This window comes from Strongylocentrotus purpuratus, unplaced genomic scaffold (assembly GCF_000002235.5).
Source record: "Strongylocentrotus purpuratus isolate Spur 01 unplaced genomic scaffold, Spur_5.0 spur5_scaffold_15, whole genome shotgun sequence".
NCBI lineage: Eukaryota > Metazoa > Echinodermata > Echinoidea > Camarodonta > Strongylocentrotidae > Strongylocentrotus > Strongylocentrotus purpuratus.
Genome location: NW_022145600.1, coordinates 24,500,740 through 24,527,778, shown reverse-complemented (window position 1 = coordinate 24,527,778; position 27,039 = coordinate 24,500,740). Strand labels below are relative to the sequence as shown.

General features: G+C 36.6%; 1 protein-coding gene across 1 annotated transcript in view; it reads right to left on the bottom strand.

Annotated features, from left to right (window-relative positions):
• Nucleotides 1–4,243: 4,243 nt before the first annotated feature.
• LOC576870 (homeobox protein Nkx-6.2) overlaps nt 4,244–27,039 on the bottom strand; it is a 34,381-nt gene continuing 11,585 nt past the window's right edge. The window contains exons 2-3 of the mRNA XM_777138.5: nt 17,166–17,365; nt 4,244–7,302 (exon numbers count right to left, since the gene is read on the bottom strand). Of these exons, the coding sequence (XP_782231.1) occupies nt 6,913–7,302; nt 17,166–17,365 (590 nt within the window). The 3' untranslated portion in view covers nt 4,244–6,912. The remainder of the gene's footprint in view (nt 7,303–17,165; nt 17,366–27,039) is intronic.

Below are 27,039 nucleotides of genomic sequence, written 5' to 3'. Positions count from 1 at the left end.
TTATATCTAACGCCATTGTCATAAATAATAATGATTTTTTTTTTGCGGAATTTAAGCGTATATATGTGTGTATGTATGTATGTAATTGAGTTTTTACATACGTGTATCTATCAGATATGATTATTTAAAAATTAATATGTATGAAAACATAATGTTTGTATTTATAGAATATGGATTCGTGAGTTAGTGTCGACAAAAAAAAAATTGGTTTTGATAAAGGAAGCTGTGATGCATTATTATTATGAATTGTAAGTTCAGTACACCATGTACAATTGTTCCATAAAGTTCGAAATTTCAAATCCAATATACTTGCCAAATGTTTAATAGGTGTCTGCATTTATAAGCCAAATATTTGCTTAAACATATTTTAATTTATATCACGTTAAAACACAATCATGTAGAATACACAGTGTGCCATATACTATATTTTAATTTTATGTAAGCATTTCTTTTACATGATTAAAACTATTAAATTGGGTTGAATTAAATTGAATTGTAATGTTTATGCACTTCAAATGGTGATACACGAGCGTAATTGAAATTAGGAAAAGTACCTCATGTTTATGTTTAGCTTTCGTTACCTTAATTATATCTTTATATAAAACTCCACAAATTAACAACTATACAAATAATAGTAAGTAAAAGACTTGCATAATGCATGATGATTTTAATAGCTAAATCATGTCGCTCAAATTCTGTCCTCTTCATAAATAAGTATTGTGTATATACATAATAGTATATGTTAAAATCAAGTTTTATATCTTTAAATTAATCATATCGCACGTGGTGAGAAACCGTCTATAAGAACAACATTATTTGTTTGATGCCGATATACTTGATAAATCGAGGAGATTTTTTTTATTTTAATAAACACATTTATGGAGAACTATACCAAGTGATTGTTCAAGAATGTTTGAACATAACGAAATTTTAAGAGCCCTTTCCCCCAGACGCCATTAATGATTAGATGAGGGGTATCATGAGGCATGTCCAAAATATTTTCAGGTGAATAAAAACATATAAGAGATAATCATGATTATCATGACAATCATCATTAGAAGCATTATCATTGTCACCTCTGCCATTGTCACTGCAAGTCTCCCCGTTGTCATCATCTTATTTTCAATCATTTAAAATAGTGTGGGAAGAAAATGTATTTGAGACAGTATGAACAATATGATTTTAATTATTGCTTCCTTGAGTTGCATATAAGTCAAAGAAGAAGAAGATTTTTTTTTTTTTTAATAAAGCAATTATTGCAAAATAGTTTGTTTTTATACGTAGGTTCTTATTTATTGTGTTTACGTATTTTCGAACTCCGAGCAAAATTATTACATGACGTTTTGTACATATATATTATGATTCTTTGGACTTTCTCAACGAATCCTGGGGTACCGGTCAATCTAAATTAGACTGAAATGAACAGAACATACGCCAACTGTACAATTTTCCCTAATACATAATACATATTTCCCGGATGTTACATGTAAAAATACACGGTAATTGCGAATTTTGTACATGGTCTCTATGTACGCATAAATTCCAGTGTTAGTTCAGCATCTGGGCAAGATGTACATTTTTAGATATATATTGGTTTTTCTTCGTTCCTCGTTGAAAGATTGAAAAGCTTTATTTGGCATTTTTTCAACATTGCACAGTTGAAAGAACAACTTTGGGCCAATTTACCCTTAATTTATTAACTGTGATACCTTAAAAGTGTCACTTATGTAAGATACTGTAAAAAGTCTAGCATTGTTGTAATCGTAAACATTAGTTCATTTTAACCAATATATACAAGTATTCACAACAAAGAGAAAATGATAACTAACAGCAATAAGAATTACCTTCACTAACATTTGCTCATAAGTAGGTTCACCCACACCAACACACACACCAACAATTGAAAGAAAAAACATAGATATTTTAATCGTGTGGACTAGTGTTAGTTATGATATTGACGAGAACTAAATTCATACAGACTCGAATAAACCCTACTGGTATAAACTGTTATACCTGGACAAATTATGAAAGGCAGATAAGTAAATCGAACTGATAATTCGTAACAACGTGGCCTTTTATTCTCAATTAAAAATTTGTTTTTGATTTGTTTTGTTTGAAAATATGAAATATGAAAATGTTGTCATGGGGGGGGGGGGGTGTAAAAAATAAATGGCGCCCTTTCTCACTTCGACGTGCGATGTAACAAAGTGATGATCACACGATCACCACCATTAATGTCTACAGCAGATGTGACAGTAATTGTTGTTCATCATTTACACCTGCCGACTCGTCCGGTCCACGCGAAAATTTAAGCGGATTTTCAGTTGAATCCGTAATCCTGGCATTCCTGCCAATGAAAAGGAATAAAAACTCTCTTTAAAAGGGATGATTGTGGGATGAGCGCTTCGTGAAAGACAGTGTGTATCATCGTGCCCCGGTACAAGGGAATTGAACAGTGTTTGCGTGTTTTGTTTTCCAGCAAGGGTCATGATTGTTTCAATCATTACCCACCACGTAATTGTATGTATGGGACTGATCATGATGATGATGGGCGGGTGTACCTGAACGCCCGTAGCGTGGGATTCTTGTGAGTGGTCGTTGTGATTTGATTACACAGATGCATGATTATATCACTGGGAATCAACAGTACAATAACCTTTTTATCCCAACCGTCACTTGAATGTTGTGCAAAGCCTATTAAGTTATCAGACGAATATGATGAGCGAAAAGATAATATGTTTGCCTCATGTCTTTAATTAATATCATTTGCATTAATGAACTACTCAACATTGGGTATTGTTTATATCACGTATCGTCATTCTGATCTATAGAATAATGGAAATATCACGTGACAACACAGTAACAGATACTATAACAGACGAATAAATGATTTTACTGTTGCCTCTTCTTCAAGATGTCTACCTATTTATTCATTTATTTATTTATTATTTATTGCATCAGAATGTCTTCGAACAATCATATTTTCAGGATTTTCGAAGTCATCTAGATGTGGGCATCCAATGCCTTATACAATATACGTCATACTTCTAAAACAAAGTGTTTAAATCAAATGGTCTCAATCTCTCAATCATCAATTCCTTTTGAGGTATGGATGTGTTCCTAAAACAAATAGACAAAACAAAAAAATTTCAAAATGCCTTGATATGTTAATCATCTAAACCCTATAAGAATTTAAAGTGTTGACATCAATTGCGACAAGCACATTATCCACCCGCAGACGCCATGTTCTCAGTATTTGGCAAAAGTTGCAGCATTTTCGAGAAATCATTTTAGATGATGGATTTATTCCTCACAGATGAATTTATTGTTTTACGACTGATACGTTTAAAATAAAATTCCACAAATAGAAAATGCACTCGAAATTAAAGTTCACAGAATAGGTTTTCTTTTAGTCGACAAATTTAATTTAACCGAATTGCCACAGAATAATATTGAACCCGGAAAAGCTTATCGAAAAAGACGGACTAGCGATTTTATCTGAGACCAACTAAGTTCACAATGAAAACATTTTTATGTTTTATTTTATCATCATTATCGTCACCATCATTTGCCAATTATAACAAATCTATTTCTCTTCTTCATCATCATCATCATCATCATCATCATCATCATCATTATATAGGCTTATAGTAGACAAATTTCATACACATACACCTGTACGCACAATGCACCCACACACTGTATTTTCCACAGATTTTCATCATATCATCATCATATCATCATCATTATCATCTCATTATCATCATCATTGCAATGACGAATATTCATTATCATCATTGTCATCACATAACTATCACTAGCATCTGACATCATCACCGCCTCAATTATTGTCAGTGCAATCCTCTTCGTTGTCATAAGCTGACTTCTTCCATCTCATTATCGTTCCCTGTCTCTGCCCCCTCTCTCTCTCTCTCTCTCTCTCTCACACACACACACACACATACTCACACACACATACACACATACGCCAACAAGTCACTACGGATAATCATCATGATCGTCATCATCAGTGTCATCATCATCATCATCATCATCACTACCATAATAAATTTTATTGTATCACCATCATTATCACTATTATTATTGTCATTGTCATCATCATCTGTAGCATCATCACAAATACCACACCCACTCGTTCCAATTCACCAAATCTTCGTTCAAACTTTCATAAATGTTTAGATCCAAACTACTCCAATGAAAACACAAATGCAAAGAAGATTTGTCCATTTCAAAATGTGGTTATTATGCTCTACTTAATATTGAACAATTCCAACCGATATAAATTTTACAATAAAAATTTACACCATATTTACAAAATACACATTTGCTACTTCTATACTCTATTTACATTTAGGCAGGGTGGCATTATAATACCAATGGCATACTGCTTATACGTTCACACCTACTCTGCTTATTTACATCTTTAAAATTCCATACGCATTTTTATTGTTGCTTTTTTTAATTCTCATTCCAAACCAAAGCAAAATTCGCACTACTTGACATAATTCCCGTTATATCTTCAAAATCCCGACAAAACACACATGAGAATACATGTATATCTTTATTATATGATATTGAGCGTTTAGTATTTTCAAATGATTTTAAATGTATTTATTTCAAAAATAAGTTTGAGATAACTACCAAAAACCTGATTTTAAATGTATTTATTTCAAAAATAAGTTTGAGATAACTACCAAAAACCTGTACTTATACACATATATCAAGTGTATGGTTAATGGTATATTTATTTTTAAAATCCCATGAACCTTTTAATAATATTCTGAATATTGCAATCGTCTCATTACCTGAAGATGTTATATGAATCAAGAACATATACAAGTGTCGTATATATATGTTCATGGGAATATCCGGTTCGCTTCCGCCTAATAATTAAATGAAATATTTAGATAACTGAAAATACAATGATATTATTGAAAATTGATACTGATACCCACATAATACCACCAAAAACGCAAAGTTTCAGAAAATACAGAATTTTCAATATTCCAAATTTCGTCAAACACCATGGCCATATTGAACATGCACATTTCATATTGAAGACTATAAATGCTTGATAGTTAAACAAGCATTGGATCTTGCTATTACTAGGCAAACTATTATAACTACATGTATATTACTAACTCATCTTTTTCATCAGCTTTAGGTTATTAATACCATACATTTGTTTCTGTGTGACCATTCAGTAAGCGAAAGTTCGTAATATATATTTTTTATTTTAAAAAAATCACCGAAAAAGTTATGCCTCTTCTTCTTTGGTATAGATGCGTTCACTACACGACAGATATCAATAGATCCACACAGTCCTATGAATGGAATGTCATACAAAATTTATCACAAATAAACAAGTTTTTACCATTTTTCGAAGAAATCATCTACTAACAGAAATGGAGAGAGATTTACTCAGTGGCAAGCATCCGGCAAACAGTTTAATTGCTTCACGTTTACGTATCTGTCACGATATGGTACTTCAGACAGACAACAGGAAATATTTACGTCACAAAATAGAGAGGAAATGAACAGAATGCAACTTAACAGTCGTGAAAATGGAACCAAAGTATGAGAGTATGTAGATATGACGCGGTCAACCGCAGCGGTTTTTTTTCTTCAAAACGTGTAAATGAATGACTGACCGCAACAAGGGTTCGACGCGTTTTCACTGACTTTTGAGTTAAAAGATACAAATATGTAAAGCGTATCACAATTTCCGTCATTATAAAAAAAAGCGCCGCGGAAGAACGTTCCAAATGAAAAGATCCAGTAAGCAACAAGACATGAATTAAAAAAGAAAGAAATAAGCCTCAACGGATTACAGGAACTGGTGGCACGATTTTCAGACTTTCAAATACACGTTCTTGCAGTCAATGAAAGAAAACCTGAGCTAGATCTAAGAAGTTCTATTCCCAGTAAAAGACGTATAGAAACATTGTTATTTCTCACCTAAAAAATTGTCATGTTTTTTTAATACGCATATGATTTTCTTGACAACATTTTAAAGAAGAAACGGATAAGAACACAAAACGTTTACAAGCAGTCAGAATTTCTACCACAACAAGAAACACAAAAAGTTCGCACTAATATTGACCTTACATTGTCTTTACCGCTCAAAAGTCAATATCTATTATATAAGATAGCCTTGTATGAAATTAAGGGTTATTCCGATCTCATGACTTTTTTTTTTATCTTCTCTCTAGCCGTCCGCCCTACCGCGTCAGTAACCGGGATTTAAATATGCTAATTACGATCCTCGCGATTGATATCACGTGACTGACTGTGGACCAATCATAACTCTGTTTCTGTAAAAGCTATCTAATGTTATGTTCTCTTGCACTATATACTAGGTAGGATCGAGATAACGAATAACATGAGAAGTTGGGGGAGAAGGGTACGTTGTTTCCTGAATATATAACCTTGATTCCATATCTGCGGCTTCAATGACATTGAGCAAGTATATGCTATTAGATTACATGTCGTATTACCGATGGGTCGTTATTCCGAAGTTATCTAATTCTGAAAGTTTAGAATTCTGAAAATCAAGAATTAAAAAAGATCATATTTGCCAAAATAAAAAAGGGTCCACAATTCTAAAACTTAACAATTCCTAAAAAAATATTAAATTATTAAATTCCGTTTTCGGAATTACACACTTTCAAAATAAATTAGCCTATTTCAATTTCAGAATTATTAATTCTTTTGTGTAAAACTTGTATTTCTGTATTATGAAACTTCTGGAAATGAACCTTTGGGAATAGGTCCAAAACCTTCGCTCTTTAGACTCTTACACATAGACAAGCATAATCTGGGCTTTCTCGGCTGTCTCGGCTGAAATAAGATTGAAACAAATGTCTTTACACGTCGGTGATATACTTCAACTCAACGCATGATAGAGTCTATGCTTTGAATGTCTAATTTCCGTCTCTTGCTGTTTATCTCATCGTCATCGTCAATGTCTGCTTCGACGACCTCGTCAATCTCCAAATCATCATCGTCGTCGTCTAAACCATCTCGACTACCGTCAAAGGAGCGTTCACTTCTCGACGTGTCACCTTCCAGATCGCACGGATGGTGGTGGTCGCCAGCGCGTTCCAATGCGGCGACGGCCGCCGATGCTGCCCCGGCGGCGAGGAGAGAGTGGTGGGCGAGGGCGTAGTGGTCGGTGGTCGTTGATGGCGTGTGGTGGTTTGAGTCGTGCTTGCGTTTGGCGGCCGACATCTCCGCGGCATGTTTCTTACGCCATTTCGTGCGTCTGTTCTGGAACCAGACCTGAATACACACAAAAGAAGACAAAGTATCATTACCATGACGATACCTTACCATCATGATATAGTACGTTAACAACAAATCAGTTTAAAAATATTAAAAGTAAAGAGGATTAACGATAAAGTAGTATGAAAACACAATAACAATGAAAAACATTTTTTAACAGTCATGAACCGAAATATGTAAAAAGTAATGGTATAATTTCCTTCCTTTCGTTTGAGCATTTGGTTTAGAGCATGATAATGCCGCCCGAAATATGAAGAGTTTCTGGAAAGTTTTTCAATGCAGTACATACATGATGTAGTTTTACTACTTCACTTTGTCTGTACCAAAGATACGGGATATCACAAGAAAGAGAGGGAGAAAGAGTGGGCGAGCGAGGGAGAGAGAGAGAGAGAGTGAGAAAGAGATTTAGAATATGTTGAGACAGATTATTTTTATGAGCAACTAATCCGGGGCAAGGCAAATTCCACCATCATTACATTATCAATTATTCTTTGGCAAAGGCCTATATATGAACATAGCAATAATTGAACTGGCAATTAAGATATGATTTCCCAAATTCAATAAAAAATGGACCATTTTAATGGGAGGACTCCGACATTATGGTATCATAAAGGAAGTCTATGAAATTGAATGAAATGTTAAAATTCGTAGATAAACCGACTCGGTAACAACGTCGTTAACATTTAGTCAACGGCTTAATGACCAAAGGCATCAAGACAAATCTTGTGTTTTTTCGTCTATTTTGTCTCTGGCAAAAGAGTCTGAGATCTAATCACAACTTGAATTGAGATACATTTAAACGTTGGAATAACCTTCGGCAAATGAACCAAAATGTTCGAAAGAATGTCGTTATATTCATGATTTATATCTTATTAGTCGATTTCCAATCTCTGTTGATTTCACTTAACGATCACATCATATGTATCTGCAATGATGCGTGTATCTATAATGTCTTCATACATGAGCCCCTGATTTGCATAGATGCCCGAGCCAACTGAATGTCACATCATCTTCCACGAAAGTCGTTATGGTGTCAATCAATCTTTTGAAATGCTAAAGGTTGACGAGCCAGGCAAAAGAATCATCCACAATTGCTGAGAAAAACTAATTTATTGGCCAAAGAATGACTTTTTATTTATTGTGGACAATGGCTGCACACTCAGTAACATGTAGAAACGGTGTAATTAAATTACTGTAATATTGGGGGTGCGCATGTTACCCATTAATGCAAATGCTCGACTCTTTGTTACGTCATGTTTCATGGGCAATAAATATGATTGATGAGAAAGTAAACGATGTTAGCTAACGGTATTCTAAGGTATATAGGTTCCCCCGTAAAACATCTGTTAAGAAATGATTGGGACGTGGGCGCAGAATGAATTGTGGAAATAAACTCTGGCGTACATGCGGGGGCACACAGGCACATACACCACCCTCCAAGCAAGATGAGTCAATTTGCTAACATGATGTTGATTCCAAAGTTTCACAATACACAATTATTTTATGAACTACACAGTCAAATTTCCCAGTAGATTCTTTCAGGATTCAATCGATCGCATGCCCAGAACTCACCCTTATCTTCAAGATCTTCACTGATGTAAAGAAAGAAAGCACAAACCTCATTTTTGAAAACAAGAAGAAGTATGTACACAGCCAATTGGTTGAAATGATGGCTCTGATTTAAAATCAATCGTGTAAATGGATTGGGAGGTGTTAAAGAACCTGTTAACACGTTTACGGCTTGTTGGGCATGGGCAAGAGGGGATTTCCGTCCAATTTCTCTCAATCGGCGGAGCTGCCTTTGATCTGGCTGCCCGGGAATAGCATAGTCAGGTGTGCCGAAGCAGCCCCGTGTCTGGTGTAAATTAGGCCCTAATCCTCACACATGGGACGAGGAGGTGGTGGTGTTTTTGGTGAGGTAGGCTACAAGCATTACAAGCCGGGCGGGAGGGAGGGAGAGCCTCAGCATACCTATAAGGTACGTATGTCGTCACTTTGGTGCCGTGTGAAAAACTAAAAGCCTAATCCATTGGACTGGCTGGGCCTAAATGAGGTACCAATTGTTCCTCTGTTATCTATTGTTTTATTGGCTGATTATCAGGCAATATGTTCGGATAAGTAATTTCTTGAAGTATCGAGAGAGAAAAAATTGGTGAATATCTGCTTTCATACATCATTGAGAAATTATATGGTTAAGCAATTATATGCAATGGGATTGCATATTCGGGATAACTAGCTTAAATTGACTCAGAAAGATTTTTTAATTCGAAGAAAACAATCGTATACCATATAAAGGTGAGTTGTTGAATTCCTTTTTCTTCCAAATGAGCAGAGCAGCCGGTCCCGTCAGTTGCGATTAAATACAACTTATTTCCGATTGATAGCAATCGCCACTCTTTATATTATGACGGGGCCCATAATCATGAAGTAATGAAAATGATAATGATAATAATGATGATAATGAAAACAATAATTAAAAATAAATAAATAATAATAATAATTATGCAGTTTGGAATTTATTCTATCCAACCCCGCCCCCTTCTCCTCAATCCCCCCCCCTCTCTCTCTCTCTGTCTCTGTCTCTCCCTCCCTCTTTCCCTATTTCTCTCTCTGCCTCTCATCGACAAACAAATACTCAATAGGTTCGATGTAGATCCTAATTCATATAAAGCCTTGCATGCCTTGGCAATGAACATGGATCACTGCCTCTGGGATTGACCCTACGATTCAAGCCACCACCAATAGGTCACAATAAAAGGGGGCCTATATGCACCTCCATCAGCGCCCGGAAGCCAAGCCGCGGATGCCATCGATCACGTAGGTCATTTTGCAGGTACTCCGGGAGAAGGGAGGTATCCAGGAATCTGTCAGAAGAGGGTACAATTCCGAAAAACAAAATCTCTTCAACCCCCTGCCCCTACCCTCAACAAATAGGGAGGGAGAGGAAGGGGAAAGAGGAAGACCAGAACAACAAGAAGTAGAAGGCATATGGCATTTAATTAACACAAAGGCGTTCGTCATCCTACCAGGTCCTCATTTCTCCCCTTGGGTATGGAGTGGCAAATGAACCATTGAATGCAACCGATGATGATTCTTCACTGTACAATAGTTGTTAAGGAATACTTATTGCATGTTTTGATTTAGAGGAAACTGTAATTAAATTTGCAAAATATGTAACACTATATGAGTAATATTTATATTAATTTTTTGTAACCTCAGCTTGCTATTCAACATCACAAAGAAACTATATTTTGCAAACGTATAGATCTCTTTTCTAAACATATAAACATATTATTAATTACTATATCTACTTTTTAAGGTTAATGTGTTTGTTTCCTGATAAAAAGCATCATCTTAAAATTCAAGGAGATTTCGTTTGTAGGAGAGCTATAAAAAACAAGTTAATTGCGTTTTCGTTAATTATGCAATACAAAAACACAAACATATTAAATACCGTCTATTAAGAAATAAATAGAGGTTAGATTTGTATCGAATTACATGCGTTCAAAAACACCATTCTGTTTTCAACGCGGTATATAAACTGTTCTCTCTGACGTATTTCAAAGGTAATTTTCATCATGCCACAAAAAGCTAAAGCTGTCATGCCGATTTCCTTTCTCATTATTACAAACGGTCATCACTAACCTGGCTTGTCACATTGTTCCTTACATCTATACCATGATGTAATGATAAATATTATCCTTCAAAATATTTGGTACAAATACTCAATTCTAAATGATCGGAGATATTCGATTCATATGAAGGGAGGTGGTGTAAGTAATGACATATTCTTTTAGAAGTCGGTCTAGCAAGAATGATCCTTCCCATCCTCTTTCTTTTACATTCTATTTTGCCACCTACGTATGACAGGTATGAATGAATTAATTGTGGACCGAAATTTAAATTTAATCCATTCTTTTTTCGAAATATTCCCACAAGTTGTCTCATCCAAGATAACAGTCGAAAGCATGTCATTTTGAGAGTATTAGACGATCATAATGCAGAAATAAAGACAAAATAAAGTTGGAATGAGAGAGTAAGGTTGTGGAAAAGACTAGAGGACAAGGAGAGATTGTTTCCTCGCTCAAGCCTTTCATCACCTGTAGCAGTCGACGATTCGTCGATTATTTTTCATCATGAAGAGCCCGCGCTTTGCCCTTGGGACAATATTCAAGAAACCCTCAAATTCCTACTGAATTATAAGAAAGCAAATCGACTCATATTAGCCAAACATCGACCGGATATTTAGACTGCCTAGTGCAAGACCACCTAAAGAGCCAAGCGCGTTTGAATTATCGTTGAGAGTAACTTCACTTCATCTATTATCGCTCGGAGGTAGCGTAAACGACACCAGCGAAAATGAGCTATTTGTGGAACCAACATTAAGTTGATGAGAGCAAATATTAGGGTTGCTATCTTAAAAACACCATGGAATAGGTTTTGCGAAGGGAATTCTTACTGCGCGTACGTCATCGGTGCGCATGTTGCGCGGGGAATTAGTTGCCCGAAGTTCCCTTTGATAGATTCGTAATCATGTTGCCGAACCGCTTTGTTTGCATTGCTTTACACGTAGCGTCGCACGCATCATGTACCGCACCACCAGCCACAATAATGGTACATAGAATGAGGCCAAAGCTACGCTGCGGGGTAAGTTGGATGACTTCTTTTTCCACAGCATATCACCCATCACTTCCCGAATACCTCCACGAAGAGAAAAACATAAGCGGATTAGATGCTCAGTTGAAAACATCATCAACCATGAGGGATTTTCTTTTCTATCTCCTCGCTTCAGAGAATGAGAGAGAGAGAGAGAGAGCCAAAAGTTGCTTGAAATGTGAGCCGAAACAGTTATCAAAAATGAGGAAGTGATCCAAGCGTCGTTAAGTAGGCGAAGAGTTCACCCCGTCGTACCGCTTGTCGAGGAACAATCAACAAGGTGGATGTCGAGGACCTGTGCGGTACGCTAACAAGTCGACATCCCCTGACCTTCCCGGGGTCGTCTCAACAGGGTTACGACATTCGAAGGAGAGGCTTTACACTCCAAACAACGACTCTATTGGTACCTAAGCCCCATCCCAATCCCTCCTAAGATTATCTTGCAATCTAAGCCAGACGCACTTCGACGGAGGATTGGTCGGTCAGACCTGCACGCCGGCTGTGCAGAGGTGAAAGTCAAGAGTGGAACTGGGGACATTCTTACTGTCGTCGTCTCCCTGCCGAATACCTTTGATGATGATCTGTGGTACCTTGCCCCTTTCAAGTGTGCCGCACAAAAACACACGCGTATAATAACGAAGGGCACGCATGAAAGAGGTATCGTCGTAACACCACAACCAATATTGTTATCAGATGTGGTAGACAATCAAATAATCGTAATGCAATAGTGCTTGGGGAGTGAGAAAAAGGTGTGACAATTCTCGATTTAAAAACATAAAACGTGGTGAGGGAATGTAAGTGCTGCACAGGGTATTATTTAAATGAATGAAGGGCTGCAAGATTTTCAAAACAACCATGACAGCAGTCTCGTCACCCCTGTTTCTTATAAAGGTAATGCAAGCCCAAATTGGGTTACCATGGACGGCAGGTGTGGAGACAGGAGGGAATAGATTTTTCATTTTTTCGTTTTAAATGAAAGTATTGTTGACATGCAGCTGGGTCTCAAAACGAGATGAGCTCTCTTAGTCCCCAAGAATGTGTTTGGAAAATTGTTTTTTAGATACTGTTATGTTCCTGTATGCGTTATGATAGGTGAAGCTGCGTTAGAGACTTTGTTCGTCCATGGTTGATTTTTAAAACAATTTTATATTCGATATGGACTAATCGACTTTACTACATTAAAAAAGAAATTTTCAGTGTAAAAGCTGCACACAAGAAGTAATGACTTTAAAATGCTATAAATTAGCCCACGCCAATTAATTGAAAGAGTGCAGAGTTCTGAAGCGAGCGCGAACTTCGCCAATGTGAGTTATCGTATCCGTTGCGTCAGAGTCGTCATTATAATTGAGTTATATCTTACGCTAATAAAGTCTGTGAGAAATAGATCATGCGCCAATAATTCAACGCACTTTTACACTTCATTTTACGTTCACCGTGTGTGCAATGTCGCTCTCATTAGGCGCGTCAAATATTACGCCAGTCGCTAACACATTTCTACGTCAGCAAATAACACCTCGTGGGCAGCGGTCAACATAAAAAACATATTTTCCGATGTCACTAAATGAAAATGGTCGATATTCCTCTCCCAATTTTAATCCGTTTTACAAGTTGATTAATGTCATTAAAAACAAAATGTTGGTCACTGCAGATATATTACATGTAGTCAGGATAGTATTCAGTTCTTCAAAATTCTGCAATTAAGACACGAAAAATGATTTAAAACTTTAAAAAACTGTATTAAATGAAACCATACCTTTTTATAAAAACGAATTATTCAATGCAAAGATTACGAAAATGGAGAGAGGTTAGGAATGGCATAGGAATCAGCGGGAATTGAATCATGTCATTCGATCGGGTGTAATTTGAATCAATTGCTGCCGAATTTTGGGAGTCATAACCTATCCTAGCAGAATCCAATTGACAGTTTAATATGGTGGGCAGTCGTATAAGAAGTAAAAAGCCAAAGGTCTTTGCACTCTCGGTTTGTGGCGCCACTGTTTTACGAACATTCTGTACTAAGCCTTATACAGACGTCGCTTTCAAGTTCACAGGGAATCTGATGTATCAAGGCCTCCAAGTATTTCCCCTATTTTTGGCGAAACTCTAGGATGTACTTGAAGTATCCATCACGTCCATCTACACTTTCGCATATCTGACTCTATCCCATCGTAGCCTGCCCCACATCAAAGGCGATTAACTCTACAGAGAGCAGCGAAATCCACCGCCGTGTTTTTGTTGGCTTAAGATTGGTTAAATGATTTCCACAATATAATGTCGCAAGGTTTTTGGACAAGAAGAAGAAAAGTCGAGGATTAATAGTTAGAGAAAGAGATGTGCTAAAAGGGAACCCTGAGACTGAAACGAATTTGTAAAAACTAGAGAAGGTTCAGTCGTGATACAAATAAGAGAAAAGTTAATATCTACCAAATTACCTAGTTGTGTTGACAGGCGAGTTCCCATATGGGTAAACCACGAACTTACTTTTAAACCAACCGCGGAAACTTTTATTTGTCTTAAATATTGTGGACAGTTTTCGAATGTAATTCGCAGAATACGCCACTACAGAAATATCTTTAAAATGATAAAATAAATAATACTTTAAGTAAATTTCAGAATTCCTATTTTTATGTATCATAAACGATTTGAGGTAAATGCCTCAATAGAAATAATAATCCATCTTTAAAATGTCAATGTAATCAATCAACAAGTCATATAATATAAACATGATTGCATTCATATTATCACGCAGAAAAACACGTTAAACATTTTTTCTATGCAATCAGTATTTCTCCTGAAATGTAGATACATATAGTTCAAACATTTGTATAAGTTAAAGCAAGGCAAATTGTACTTATTTGCTCAATCTAAACTTTCTTTATCAGTTTCTTTGTCACCGCGTTCAGTTTTGTTAATAGGGGGAGGAAAACCAGACCAAACTTTCATTGAAGTTCTCCCTGTCCCTTCTACAATATCCCTTCATCCATCAACCCACTTCAAAAGGTTTGACCATCTTGAAAATCATCTTCGGTTCCTACTTCTCGTAAAGATGGAAAGGTGACGTGGTGATGTGATGCTATCTATGGCAATGGAAGCATTTATACAGGTAAATCCTTCTTTCTATCTTCCCTCTTTTTATTTCTCTCTATGGCAATATATATGTAAAAACACGCACACACATACACACCCACACTCATATAAATGTGTGTGTGTGTGTTAGGAGTGACCTGGCCTCGAAAAGGACCCCGACCAGCGCCAGAACGACAAGGCGAATAAGTGGAGTGACTGGAAGATTGATCAATCATAGGCGTTCGTCTCTGGCAATACCAAATAATGATTTATCTTTTCTTTCTTCTTCTCAAACAACCGTCATATGCATACTTAGGGGTAATCAAGAGTGAAATAAAAATTCATAAAATTCGATAAATGCGAAATTTGCTCGGTGAAACGTAATGCCGTTCTGTCATTTAAATGGAAATAGTTCAGTCGATCATGTAGCACAGTGAAGTACCCGTAGGACATCGCGTATTCACGAGAAACGCAGAACCAGGGGCATCATTTTCATACAAACGTCCGAATGGAATAGACCTTAGGAGAATTGAACTAGATGGAGGCGTTTTCTTGGGCAGCGCGAACACAATTTTCTGTAATGCCTCCCGTTTAATTCGAATAGCGGTGATTAAAGCCAAAAGCTGCGCATTGAAACAGCGAGTACGGATGACTAAATGCTGTTTTTATACGAATTCATATACATTGATGGTTGTCAGGAAGGGCCATTACTACCCGGGGAAAATAACTAATGTTTTCTTAATTATTCTCCGCCTGCTGAAACGGGCTTGGCAGCAATATAAGGGTGTTTTATCAAAGCAATTTGAGAGGAAATAGAGAGAAATTACAGAAAGAGAAAAAGCTGAACCTGGCGCCATTTTTGCGTGTATTTCTGTGCTTTTGTCCTTGTGTGTGTGTGTGTGTGTGTGTGTGTGTGTGTGTGAACATTGTGCATGCATTTCTGAGACGATGGCAGATGGTGTTCTATAACATAACGACGAAATGGCTAGCTTCACGATAGAAATATTACTGATAGTCATTATTTTAAAGCTACGATACGATTGCAGAGAGATTTACCTTCATCATTTCTACCTCACACGTAGAGTTTTGTTCTCAATCTACATTATTGGTCGGCAGAACACACGAGATTAATGACTCTTCGCGTTAATTTGTAACGTAGGGAACGGTGGAGTGGACCAATTTGTTTCACCAAATAGGTACTCTAACTATTAATCATTTCTTGTTAAAAAAATACCATGATAAAACACAGAAGGGCTCATTATATGATGGGGCTATTGTATGTGGAGGTAGTCCATTCGTATTACTTTAATTCATCCAACTTGAATAGCTCGGATGTCAAGTGAAGTTAGAGAAATGAAGCCAATTTCGCAGACCGTTTTACTGGAAAGTTAAACGGAGGAAGGCTGTGACAGTTTTTGCCTTTCCTTCAAAATAAAATTCAGAAAAGAAGATTTAACCTCTGTCATAGTATGATAATAATAAGGTGAATGTCCCATACTTTCTAAATGCCTCTTTCTAATACTCACCTAGGGAAGCACATGGTCTATTATATACTGGACACTCCAAAATTACATTGCATCATCTGATACCATTTTTTAAACCTTCACTAGTATCGACCACCTTTGTGTGGTTTATCAAGATGCTGCATAGATCATTCAGAGACGCGCGTGTGTGTCTTGTTAGTTGATCAAATGTTAGACTGTATTCGCCTGTAAAAAGAGCTCTTGTCGACCCTAGTTCGACACTGAATCATCTCTTGCGTATGGTGATGTTACAGGTCGGTCCTCAGATGTAAAAAGTCAGATCCGATTGATACACGTCTTTAAAAAAAAAAATTAGCCTACACACCAACACACCCACATACGCACGCCCACACCCACACCAGTACCCCTGCAGTAGAGTCACCGCATAGTGAATAGCACGGTTCACAGTGCGAGTCCCGCCGCGTCACCAATGTCCTTTGACAAGACATTTGCCACAATCAATGATCAATCTGGTTGTTATAGTTGTTGTTAATATCATTATTATTATTGTTGTTGCTGTTCATCATTATTATTAGCATTATTTTTAGTACTATTATCATCATCATCGTGATCATCATCATCATCATTATTGTCATTTTCATCATTATTACGCACCTTGACTTGGCTTTCCGACATGCCGAGCGCGTATGCCAGACGTGCTCTTTCAGGCCCGGCCAGGTATTTGGTCTGTTCGAATGTCTTCTCCAGAGCGAAGATTTGTTGGCCCGAGAAGGTTGGGCGTGTGTGCTTCTTCTTGCCGTCCTTGTCCGTAGATGTATCTCTTGAACAATGGGAACTCTGAGACGAAGATGACACTGAAAGAAGTAAGAGAAAACAAAGACAAGAGTTAAATACAGAAAGAGTACTGCAAGAAAATTTGGGAAATGTGATATTTTTTTTTGGTAACGTGGCGTGGCAGGGATTCGAACCTCGTACTGTGTAGTCCATATTCCGGTGACTTGTCCAATCGACCATGATACTTCTTCCAGCAATATGGCGTTTGTACGAACATACACAAACATATTTGATTTAAAACAAAGAGAAGTAAAGAGACGGAGACTCACACAAAGATTGATTTATGAAAAGTAAATATAAAGAGAGATGGATGAAAGGTTATTTGTTAAACTTAGAAATTAAGTTACTAAAAACATATGGGAGAGAAGAACGTAGGAATGAGAGCGGGTTAGGAGTAATAAAAGAAGAGAGGGACAGTTTTGTACACACTTTCTCACTTTCGGCTTTTATTCGGCTTGTATTATAACAAGAAGACTTAAATGCACTAAACTTATTCTTATAATTATTTAGAATAAGGAAGGTGATGTTTGTTCAGATTTCCATATCCAATATGTTTGCCATTTATTCGAAAATCGGGTCGTAGGAAGACCGTAAAGTGTTCGGTGGGCTAAAGGCGCGAATTTGAAGAATTTTTCCGTTCACCCCTCGCAACTCTGCACCTTTCCCGCTCCCTTCCCACTCCTTAGCAAGCCTTTCCAATACAGTGTTAAGTTCTTATGCATTTGTCCAACTGTCATCATTATATTTAAACAGGGGGCAACACCTTGATGGTTATTCCATTGCACAACCTTTCTCCCTTCAGCACCCAAAGGTCTGGATGTGTTGATTAGATTGAGATGAACGAGATCACTTGATTGGAGGTGACACAGATCGCAAAACAACTCATCGATTTGATGACACAATCAACACAGTAACACTCCCCCGATGGATCGCCATCCATCCAGAGGCCATGCGTGGGACAACTGGCCCCGAACCAACCTACCACGCAGGAGTATTTATTCTGTGTGATAATTCATCTCTTGTTTCTTGAGGGACTTGAAACGTTTGTTTGTCTTTGACACGTTTGTTGCATACCAATCCTTAAATTATACAAAATAAACCTTAATGATATTTTGTATAAATCGTCTCTTGTTTCTTGAGGGACCTGAAACGTTTGTTTGTCTTTGACATGTTTGTTGCATACCAATCCTTAAATCATACAAAATAAACCTAAATGATATTTTGTATAAATCGTCTCTTGTTTCTTTAGGGACCTGAAACGTTTGTTTGTCCTTAACATGTTTGTTGTATACCAATCCTTAAATTACACAAAATAAACCTAAATGATATTCGGTATAAATCTTCTCTTGTTTCTTGAGGGACTTAAACGTTTGTTTGTCTTTAACATGTTTGTTGTATACCAATCCTTAAATTACACAAAATAAACATAAATGATATTCGGTTTAAATCTTTCTCTTGTTTCTTGAGGGACCTGAAAAGACATGTTTGTTGCATACCAATCCTTAAATCACAAAAAAAAAAATTATATTCTTGTTAATACTGTAGAATATATTTTTGTAACGTATGACCGGTATATAACGTTTAATAGCAAAGTATGATGTGGTTAATGTAACCTTGGAAACCGTCTCGCTGAGTGGTGTACTTGAACTGATTGAAAGCCAAGGAGGAAGAGCTGTGCACTCGAACGTAACAAACCCCCAAGTTCACCCCCACCCCTCCTAATTTCACTTGTCAGCGTGCCTCACTCCGTCCTTCCTCGGCAGATGCTACACAAATCGACTTGTAAATGAGGATGGATCCCGGCGGCTTCATATCAAAGGCGACGCAGGCAGACAGGGGCGAAAGTTGAAAGGTACAGAGTCTGGCATTTGACGATACCAGTTGCCTCCGCGCCTCTTCGAGTTTGAATTGAAGGATCAACCTTTCAAGTGATGCAGCATGAGGAAAGATTTCTTCGTTCTTCTGGGCGTCTTTCCGGTTGGTTCCGAAGTTGTAAACACGGATAATAATGATAAGGTGAAGGGAAGGGCTAACATCGTCGGTAGAAATAAAGACAATATCACTCTATATCTGGTAACGAGACCAGTGCTAATTATGTTGATGATAAAGTGTTGATAGTGATGAAAGGGGTTGTGATGATGATGATGAAATGAAAATGATGATGATGATACTAAAGACATCAAAGATGTTTAAGATGATGGTGGTGATGATGACGATGATGAAGGTCATGATGATGATGATACTGATGATAATGATGATAATGATAAGAATGATGATGATGATGATGAGTACGGTGAAGTCGATGATGTGGATGACTAAGATGCTCTTGAAGATGTTAAGAGTGGTCAAAGTTGCATGTAAAGCTCACGGAATCTTCCTTTTGATTGGTGGAAGAGATAATAATCTTACACGTTCCATTCTTTGTGAATTCAAAATGATAACAACTAAGGCAGATCATTATGAAATCACGACCCATGGTCAATACGAACATTCAGTTAGGCGACTGTACATCGTCGTGCATCAACCAACGTTTATACAAATATATCTACACAATCTTATCTTTTGATTTTATAATGCTTACATCCTTAAGTAAGGTTTTATTAAGGAGATTTACCTGGAAATGTAACACACGAAGAAGAAATGCGGATGATCAATGGATAAGCTAGACCTTAGCGCCTGATGATGTTACCAGTTGCTGGAGCAGTCGGCGAGGGCTTAGCTCCTTACCCCCAAACACCCCCGAACACTGGCTGTGATTCTTCCACCCAAGACCAATTCGTTTGTAATTCACTTGATGAGAATTAAGTTATATTGCAATTTGATCGGTTGTTATTTTCGAGAAATAGAGACCTGTCTTTGAAAAGCTGACATGACACTGATGGAGGGTTCGAGGAATGGGGGTAAATAACACTCAAAGGGCGCCGCCCATGAGTGGGAATCCAGGTTCCCATCAGATACGATACCCCAGTGTGAGGACGATACTATCAAAGGATCCTTAACTCTTTAACTGTACTCTCCTGATAATCAATACAAATCTTTACTTGCTTTGTTGTTGTTGTTGTTGTTATTTTTGTTCCTGCTTTTAAATCAGTTCGGTTTTTGTTTTTAAAGAAAAGGGAAAGAAAAGAGAAATAGGACTGGGTTTCAGTTTCCTCTTTTATTAGCGTGTCTTTTGTAGTTCTTTCCAATTCTTTATCTCTTCAGAGAAGATAAATATATTTCAATATTGAAATTATTGGATTACTATCATAAATTTTCAACTATACTGTATGACTACGTTTTGTATACCAAACAATAATGTCTACAGTTATGGTTACGAGAAGACTGGATTATGAACCAGATGGGGAGAAAATGGTAGTTTGTAATCTTTTACAATTTCCTTCTAAATTCTCAGTGTTCACCTTCTCATTCAGTCCATTTTTTGTTTTCTTTTCTGAATTCACATAAAGTTTTGATGAAACTATTTACAAGCCAAATTGTGACAATGTAATCTCTTAGTTTATTAATTGTGCACGTGATATGGCGCTTTCTAGTAAACGTTGTAGCACCTGATATACAGATGCACAGCAAGTCCGTGTCCAACTGATAAAACGTTTTATTATCTTTGACAACCGTTATTAAAACTTTATAGTGGGAGGGTAAAGAAAGATGTGTTAATCACCCCAGATGAAGGGTATTCTTTTTGGATGGAAGTGTGTCTAAAATACCTCGCAGGTTAACCGGGCACGTTTTCTGGTCCCGTTACACTCCTTACGCGAGTAGCTGCTGGAAGGTGTGTTTTTGCCATCAGTTTTCTTCGATGATAGGCAATGGCATGACCTAGCCCTGAACCAAGTTCCCTTGATGCGATTGAGATTCATTTAGTCCAAATTCCATCCTCATAACTTTTCCATTTATATTATGCTGAGAAAAGGCTGAAAAAGGGACTCCCTAAATTTCACCGCCCGTCCGTCACAGAGACAAGACAGCTGATGTCTGCAGGCACTGTCATTGAAAAGATGACGTGTATCATTCTTTTATTAATAAAGTGAATAATTTGAAATAAAATGACGATTTAGCTAAGACGTTTGAGGTGGGAGAGCCTCACTTTAATGACAGTACAGCATTAAGTTTAAATTCATTCTGGAAACTAGAACAAATGCAACATCTTTTGAATTCTCAACCTAATACCCGAGTCATCCATGTTCCATAATAATAATTTTTCCAGCACAGCAACTTTGAATTTCACACACTCAGAAAAATGGATAAAACATTGAGGATGCATAGCCTCAATACCATTCAAGAATTTGCTCCGATTTGAATGGTTTGTGTACATGGTATAGCTCAGGTGTTAATTTGTTTACTTAACCTTTGAATAAAGGATTATGATATTCATCAATGACCAACTAAAATTTTTTTTTAAATTCTCTTTTGGTATATGGGAGGGGGTTCTAATGCACCACGTAAGCGCGCCAAAACTTTAAGTGTGACTGTAGTGTCTGTATGGTATTGTTTCCTCCATGTTCTTAACGAGGTCTGGATGAGTAGACTACTTGGATTTACTGTTCCAAAACAAATAATAATAGTTTAATATTCATAATGACCCCCTCTAGCGGGGTGAACCTGGCAAGACCTCACTCCTGCAACACCCCCAAGCACCAAATGGTATTTACCTCAAAATACTTCTCAAGTTGGGTGGGCCATGCTTAATGTGTATGTAGGTTACCAATATTGCCTCAATATCCTAAAAATGTCTAACCTCTAAAACGTTATATCGTACGGAATGATTTGAGAGAAAATTCCCCTAATGTCTCTGAAGTTGCTGCTTCCATTCCTAATGGTTAAAGCAGGGATTCTGATGAATGAAAAATGAATTATTTGTTATGATTCGAGACAACAAAATCGGGGAAATTAAAAGTAGGTCCGAATACGTGAACTCAATAAAGCTTATTTCTGTTTATTAAAAAAGCTTCTTTAGAATTCCTCTTAAAATATTGAAGACCCTGCATAGTTAAAACAATACTATTTTCATAAAATAACTGACTGAATGTATTGACAAGCAAGGTTATGAAGAATTAAATGAGCATATTTTTGTAAGAAAAAATACATTGCCTTTTACTCATTTTAATTTCTTTCATTCGATAATTATAATTCTTCGCTTATGACAGACATCACTGAATAAGCATGATAAGTATGTGTAACTTCCGATGAAGCCAGCTTTTTTGTATTGAGGGGGGGGGGGCAATCAAAATATCCCGACAAATGGACAACAACAAAAAAACTCCTATTTGCAGAAAGCGAGATAACTTACAGACTAATAAATGTTTACAAATTCTTGCACGCCGTATTGATGGGGATGATCGCCCCCTCCTACTATTTGCTACGTTAGAGATTGCCAATTTACATGAGTTGCTTCTGTAAAGTGGTAAGAAAAGTTGATGGTGTAACTTTAAGTAAAAGTTTATCTTTAAAAACGCTCCTGGCGAAACTTTTCTCAAGCTATTTTTTGCAATGTACCGGAATCTGTTTGTGTTTTTTCCCCGTATTTCCATTGACAGGAAAAATGATTAATAAGTAATATTTTGAAAGAGTAACGTGCCTAAAGCCCTGGATAAACTGGTTCTTTGACATAATTACATTGAAATTACATCAAAGGGTCAAAGGTCATTTGCCCTCATGAGTGAGATGACAGGAATACCATACTTTGTTTCCCTTTTAGCATATTACCTCTCGTAAACATATTTTCCTTAAAGAACACCTGAAGTAAATTATTTCTTTCTTTGTCGGGATAACTATTTTTGTCGATATAGCTTATAATGAGTTTATTTTTATCTTGTTGATAATTAAAATATAACTCGTAGGATGTTGTAGAGCTTTTGCCTCGTTTCTATTACCAAAAGCTTATCAGAATTAGATTTTATTTTTATGAGAACGTATCAATATTCCCTCCTGCTGACGTGATAAAGGCTTGTTCAGATAAGAAACGGTAAACCGCGGTGGTATCTTGTATAACCTGTAAATAAATAGCAATTGCCCACAACAAAGCTCCCGCAAATATTCATTGAGCTACGTGGTATAAGACTTAGAAATGTAAAGCATAATTATCACACTTACGTCATCATTAAAAAAAAAACCTCATGGTCATGTATAAACGTAACTACAAAATAATAGGTAATTAATTAATTTTCTGAGAATTTATACAAGTGACAGACAAAGGAAAGTTTGTATATTGAGAGCAAGGTTGCCATATATTGATGAGGAATAATAATCAGATAGCATTTAAATGGTTTCCAAAAGAAAGAAAAATTGATTCAATGCTCAAAAGATATCTAAAGTATCTATCACAATATATATTAATGGCTTCTTATTCGAGTACATCTGCGCTAAAGCAGTTCCTCCTCACAATTGAATGTCTTTAGGACATTAATGAACAAAACGGACATTAAGGACTTACTTCATCATTAAAAATCAAACAACGTCATGGTCATATACAAACGTTAATACAAAATAATTGGTAATTAATTAATTATCTGAGAAGTTATACAAGTTTCAGACAGAGGAAAGTTTGTATATTGAGAGCAAGTTTGCCACAAATTGATGAGAAATAATAATCATATAGCATTTAGATGGTTTCCGAAAGAAAGCAATTGATCCGTAATTGTTAAAAAAAATATTTAAAGTATATATCATGATTATATTAATGGCTTCTTATGCTAGTACATCTGCGCTAAAGCAGTTTTTACTCAAAATAAAATGTCTTTCGGACAATAAACAAAACGGACAAGAGAAAATAATTTGAAATCCAGGAGAAAAATCTAATTTTAAATTCACATCAAGGAGAACATTACGACGTGGAGTGGAGTGACACTTCACGAATGCACGTATGTTGTTGACAGAGAACAGAGATGTGTGGGGAAAAGTTGCAACCACCCTCCGATCTGGTAAAAGAAAGCGATCTGAAATCATAAGCCCGCAAACGCATCTAATCTTATTATTTTAACAAAGCAATATCTCAAGTGAACAAAAATCCCTCGGTAATGTTTGTTGAATAAATGACAGAAGAACTATACCAGTGGAAGGATGCAGCAAGAATTCATAGCTGGTTTGGTGTATAAACATTTAAGTAGGACGATTGCCCTCTTGCTCCGTTTGCGGGAAGTATCAGTTGGTAAGTTGATTACACAAGCGTATCACGCACGGGGCAACGGGCTGCAGCCCCCCCCCCCCGGATTCTCTTTCTTCAAATTACCTACATTGGAAATGGTCGCCTCACATTTGAGATGGTGGTCTCTTTGTAATTTCTATATCTTACCATTTCCTAAATATTACTAAATCACATTAAAGTGCTCTCGTTAGATACCCAATGTAGCGAATAGTCGCAGTCACTACAGCAAAGTTCCAATTTATTTTGCTTGCCTTGCCCACTTGTAAAAATGGGAATATTGAGGGTTGATTTTTGTATAATATATTTGGGTTTGTTCATATTTTTTGTTTGGGTATTCCGGTTTTTTTTTTTATAATTTAGTTTAGTCTTATAATTTGATGTTATTTACTTAGCTCATTAAGTTGCTATACACTTTTATTTCAATTGAAACTTTAAAAAAAATAGCTCCTAACTGTTTAGTAAGCGATATTTCTTTCCTTAATTTTTTTTATCGTCAGTTAAGAACCGTATTTGTAAAACATAAATGGTCCTTGACTTACAAATGGTGACCTTATAAAAACAAAATCATCAAAATGTCGTTTTTATCGTTATATCATTTTATTTCGAATATTCTGACACAACACAGATCTTATTTCGTTCAGGACTTTAACACATAAAGGAAGTTGGATTCCAGACGTTTGACCTACAAAACTACTTTCATCAATGAAAAGTATTGTTGGGTATTGTTAATAGGTTCACGGAATAACACTTAGCTCTCGGGCAGCGTATATATAACAGGCCCTGCAGAAAATATGTTGTATTCGGTGTTAAGAAGTTGAGAATGGAAGTAAAACGTCAGGATCGTGGTTTCTATATCAATTTTAGAAATGTTAGGCAGGCCAGAAATACAAACGTGATGGCTACAAATTATATTCAACTTGTAGAGTACGTAATCAAGAGTACGTCATACATTTTACGCAAAGGCAATCATGTTAAATTGCAAAATGTAAATCTTTATGAGACATAGTTCTTTTACTTGATTTAAGCGTGCATAAAAATACATTATTCCAAATAGTTTCTCGTCCCCTCCTTCTTCCCTTTTTTCTGCCCACCTGATTATTTATGTTAGTTGATATTTTTGTTCTGAAATATTAAGAAAAATAATAATTTGAGAGCATCTAGACTATGAGTTCAACACAAATCATTAATATAATGCGATGTTGCCTTATACTTGGCCTGTATAGTGCATGTACAAATAAATTACCAAAATGTGAGTTGATATTGACCCAAAAGCGGTTCGTGTGCAGGAAAATATCAAATACATAGGGCCAACTCATCCTCATTATTTGAAAAACCTGGGTGAAAAACTAGGAATAAATTTGACTTGGCCTTATGAGAGTCATGATGAAGACTTCTATAAGTGCATCTGGTAAAGTACAACGTGCGTGCATCCGCCAAACTTGGCGTATTTCAGTACACCTCCGACCCTGGCCCTTTCACCGTGACGCATCGGAAACATATCCGTCGCCAAAATATTATCAGGGAGAGGGATTTCGAATTCGCGCGGGTACAGATCCCACGATAAGCCACTGCTCAACAAGAAAGAGCCTCTCATTCGCCGTATAATGAGATTATTGGCTTTTTGTTAGCCGTAGAAACGCAATCCCGCCCATTAATCAAGCCGGTTTCCGTCTTCACCAGCGGATTTAGCCCGTGTTTAACGGGTGTTTCGATGGTTGATGACATCCGATATAGCCGCCCAATCTATTGCCTTAATTAGGCAGAGCGCTCCGTTTATTGATAATAATGATTGGCGTTGCAAGGAGGAGGAGGAGGAGGGAAAATGGGACGTCTCGTAAAATTGGAGGATCAACGACAAGAACATCTTATAAGGAAAGGTGGAGAAAGATGGAATGGTATTTTTAAAGATGCAAATACAGAACGCTTGACGGAATTGGTTGGATAAGCAATACAAAACAGTTTTTAAAATAATTCTCCCTGCACAAAATTGGCCATGAGCCCAGAGCATCGTGATATTTTATTTGTGCAACAAAATCGCATTTCGATGATCATAACATCCATGCTAATATTTATTCCATATTTTCGGCGGCAATAATTCTTGGTACAATACAATATTTTTAAAATTCCCACCATCGTTTCGAAAAACGTCGTCTCTATGTGCAAAGAGAGGAAAAGACTTTTCTGACTATTTGTAGACCATCCTGTCATTTCGTTCCAACTCCAGTTAACCCGTTGACTACTGAATTATCTTATTCCCATACGCTTTACACAGGGACCACCAGGTTCCAGTAAGCAATGGGTTAAATTGTTTCTAATTAACGGTTGTATTTCAAGTATTGCTTTTATCAGTTCAAGTTATGCCCTAAACTACATGAAATTCTAAGTTGAATTGAAAGAGAATCCATGTGTTGTAAATAACCCTGATAGTACTTTAATTTTTTTCCCTATCAATAAAGCTAACTTAAGTTCATTTCTATAAAACAACTAACACTTTCCCTTATCTCTGCAAAGTCAGTGCGTTATTCAAAGGAGTTTTCCAGACCAACCTGC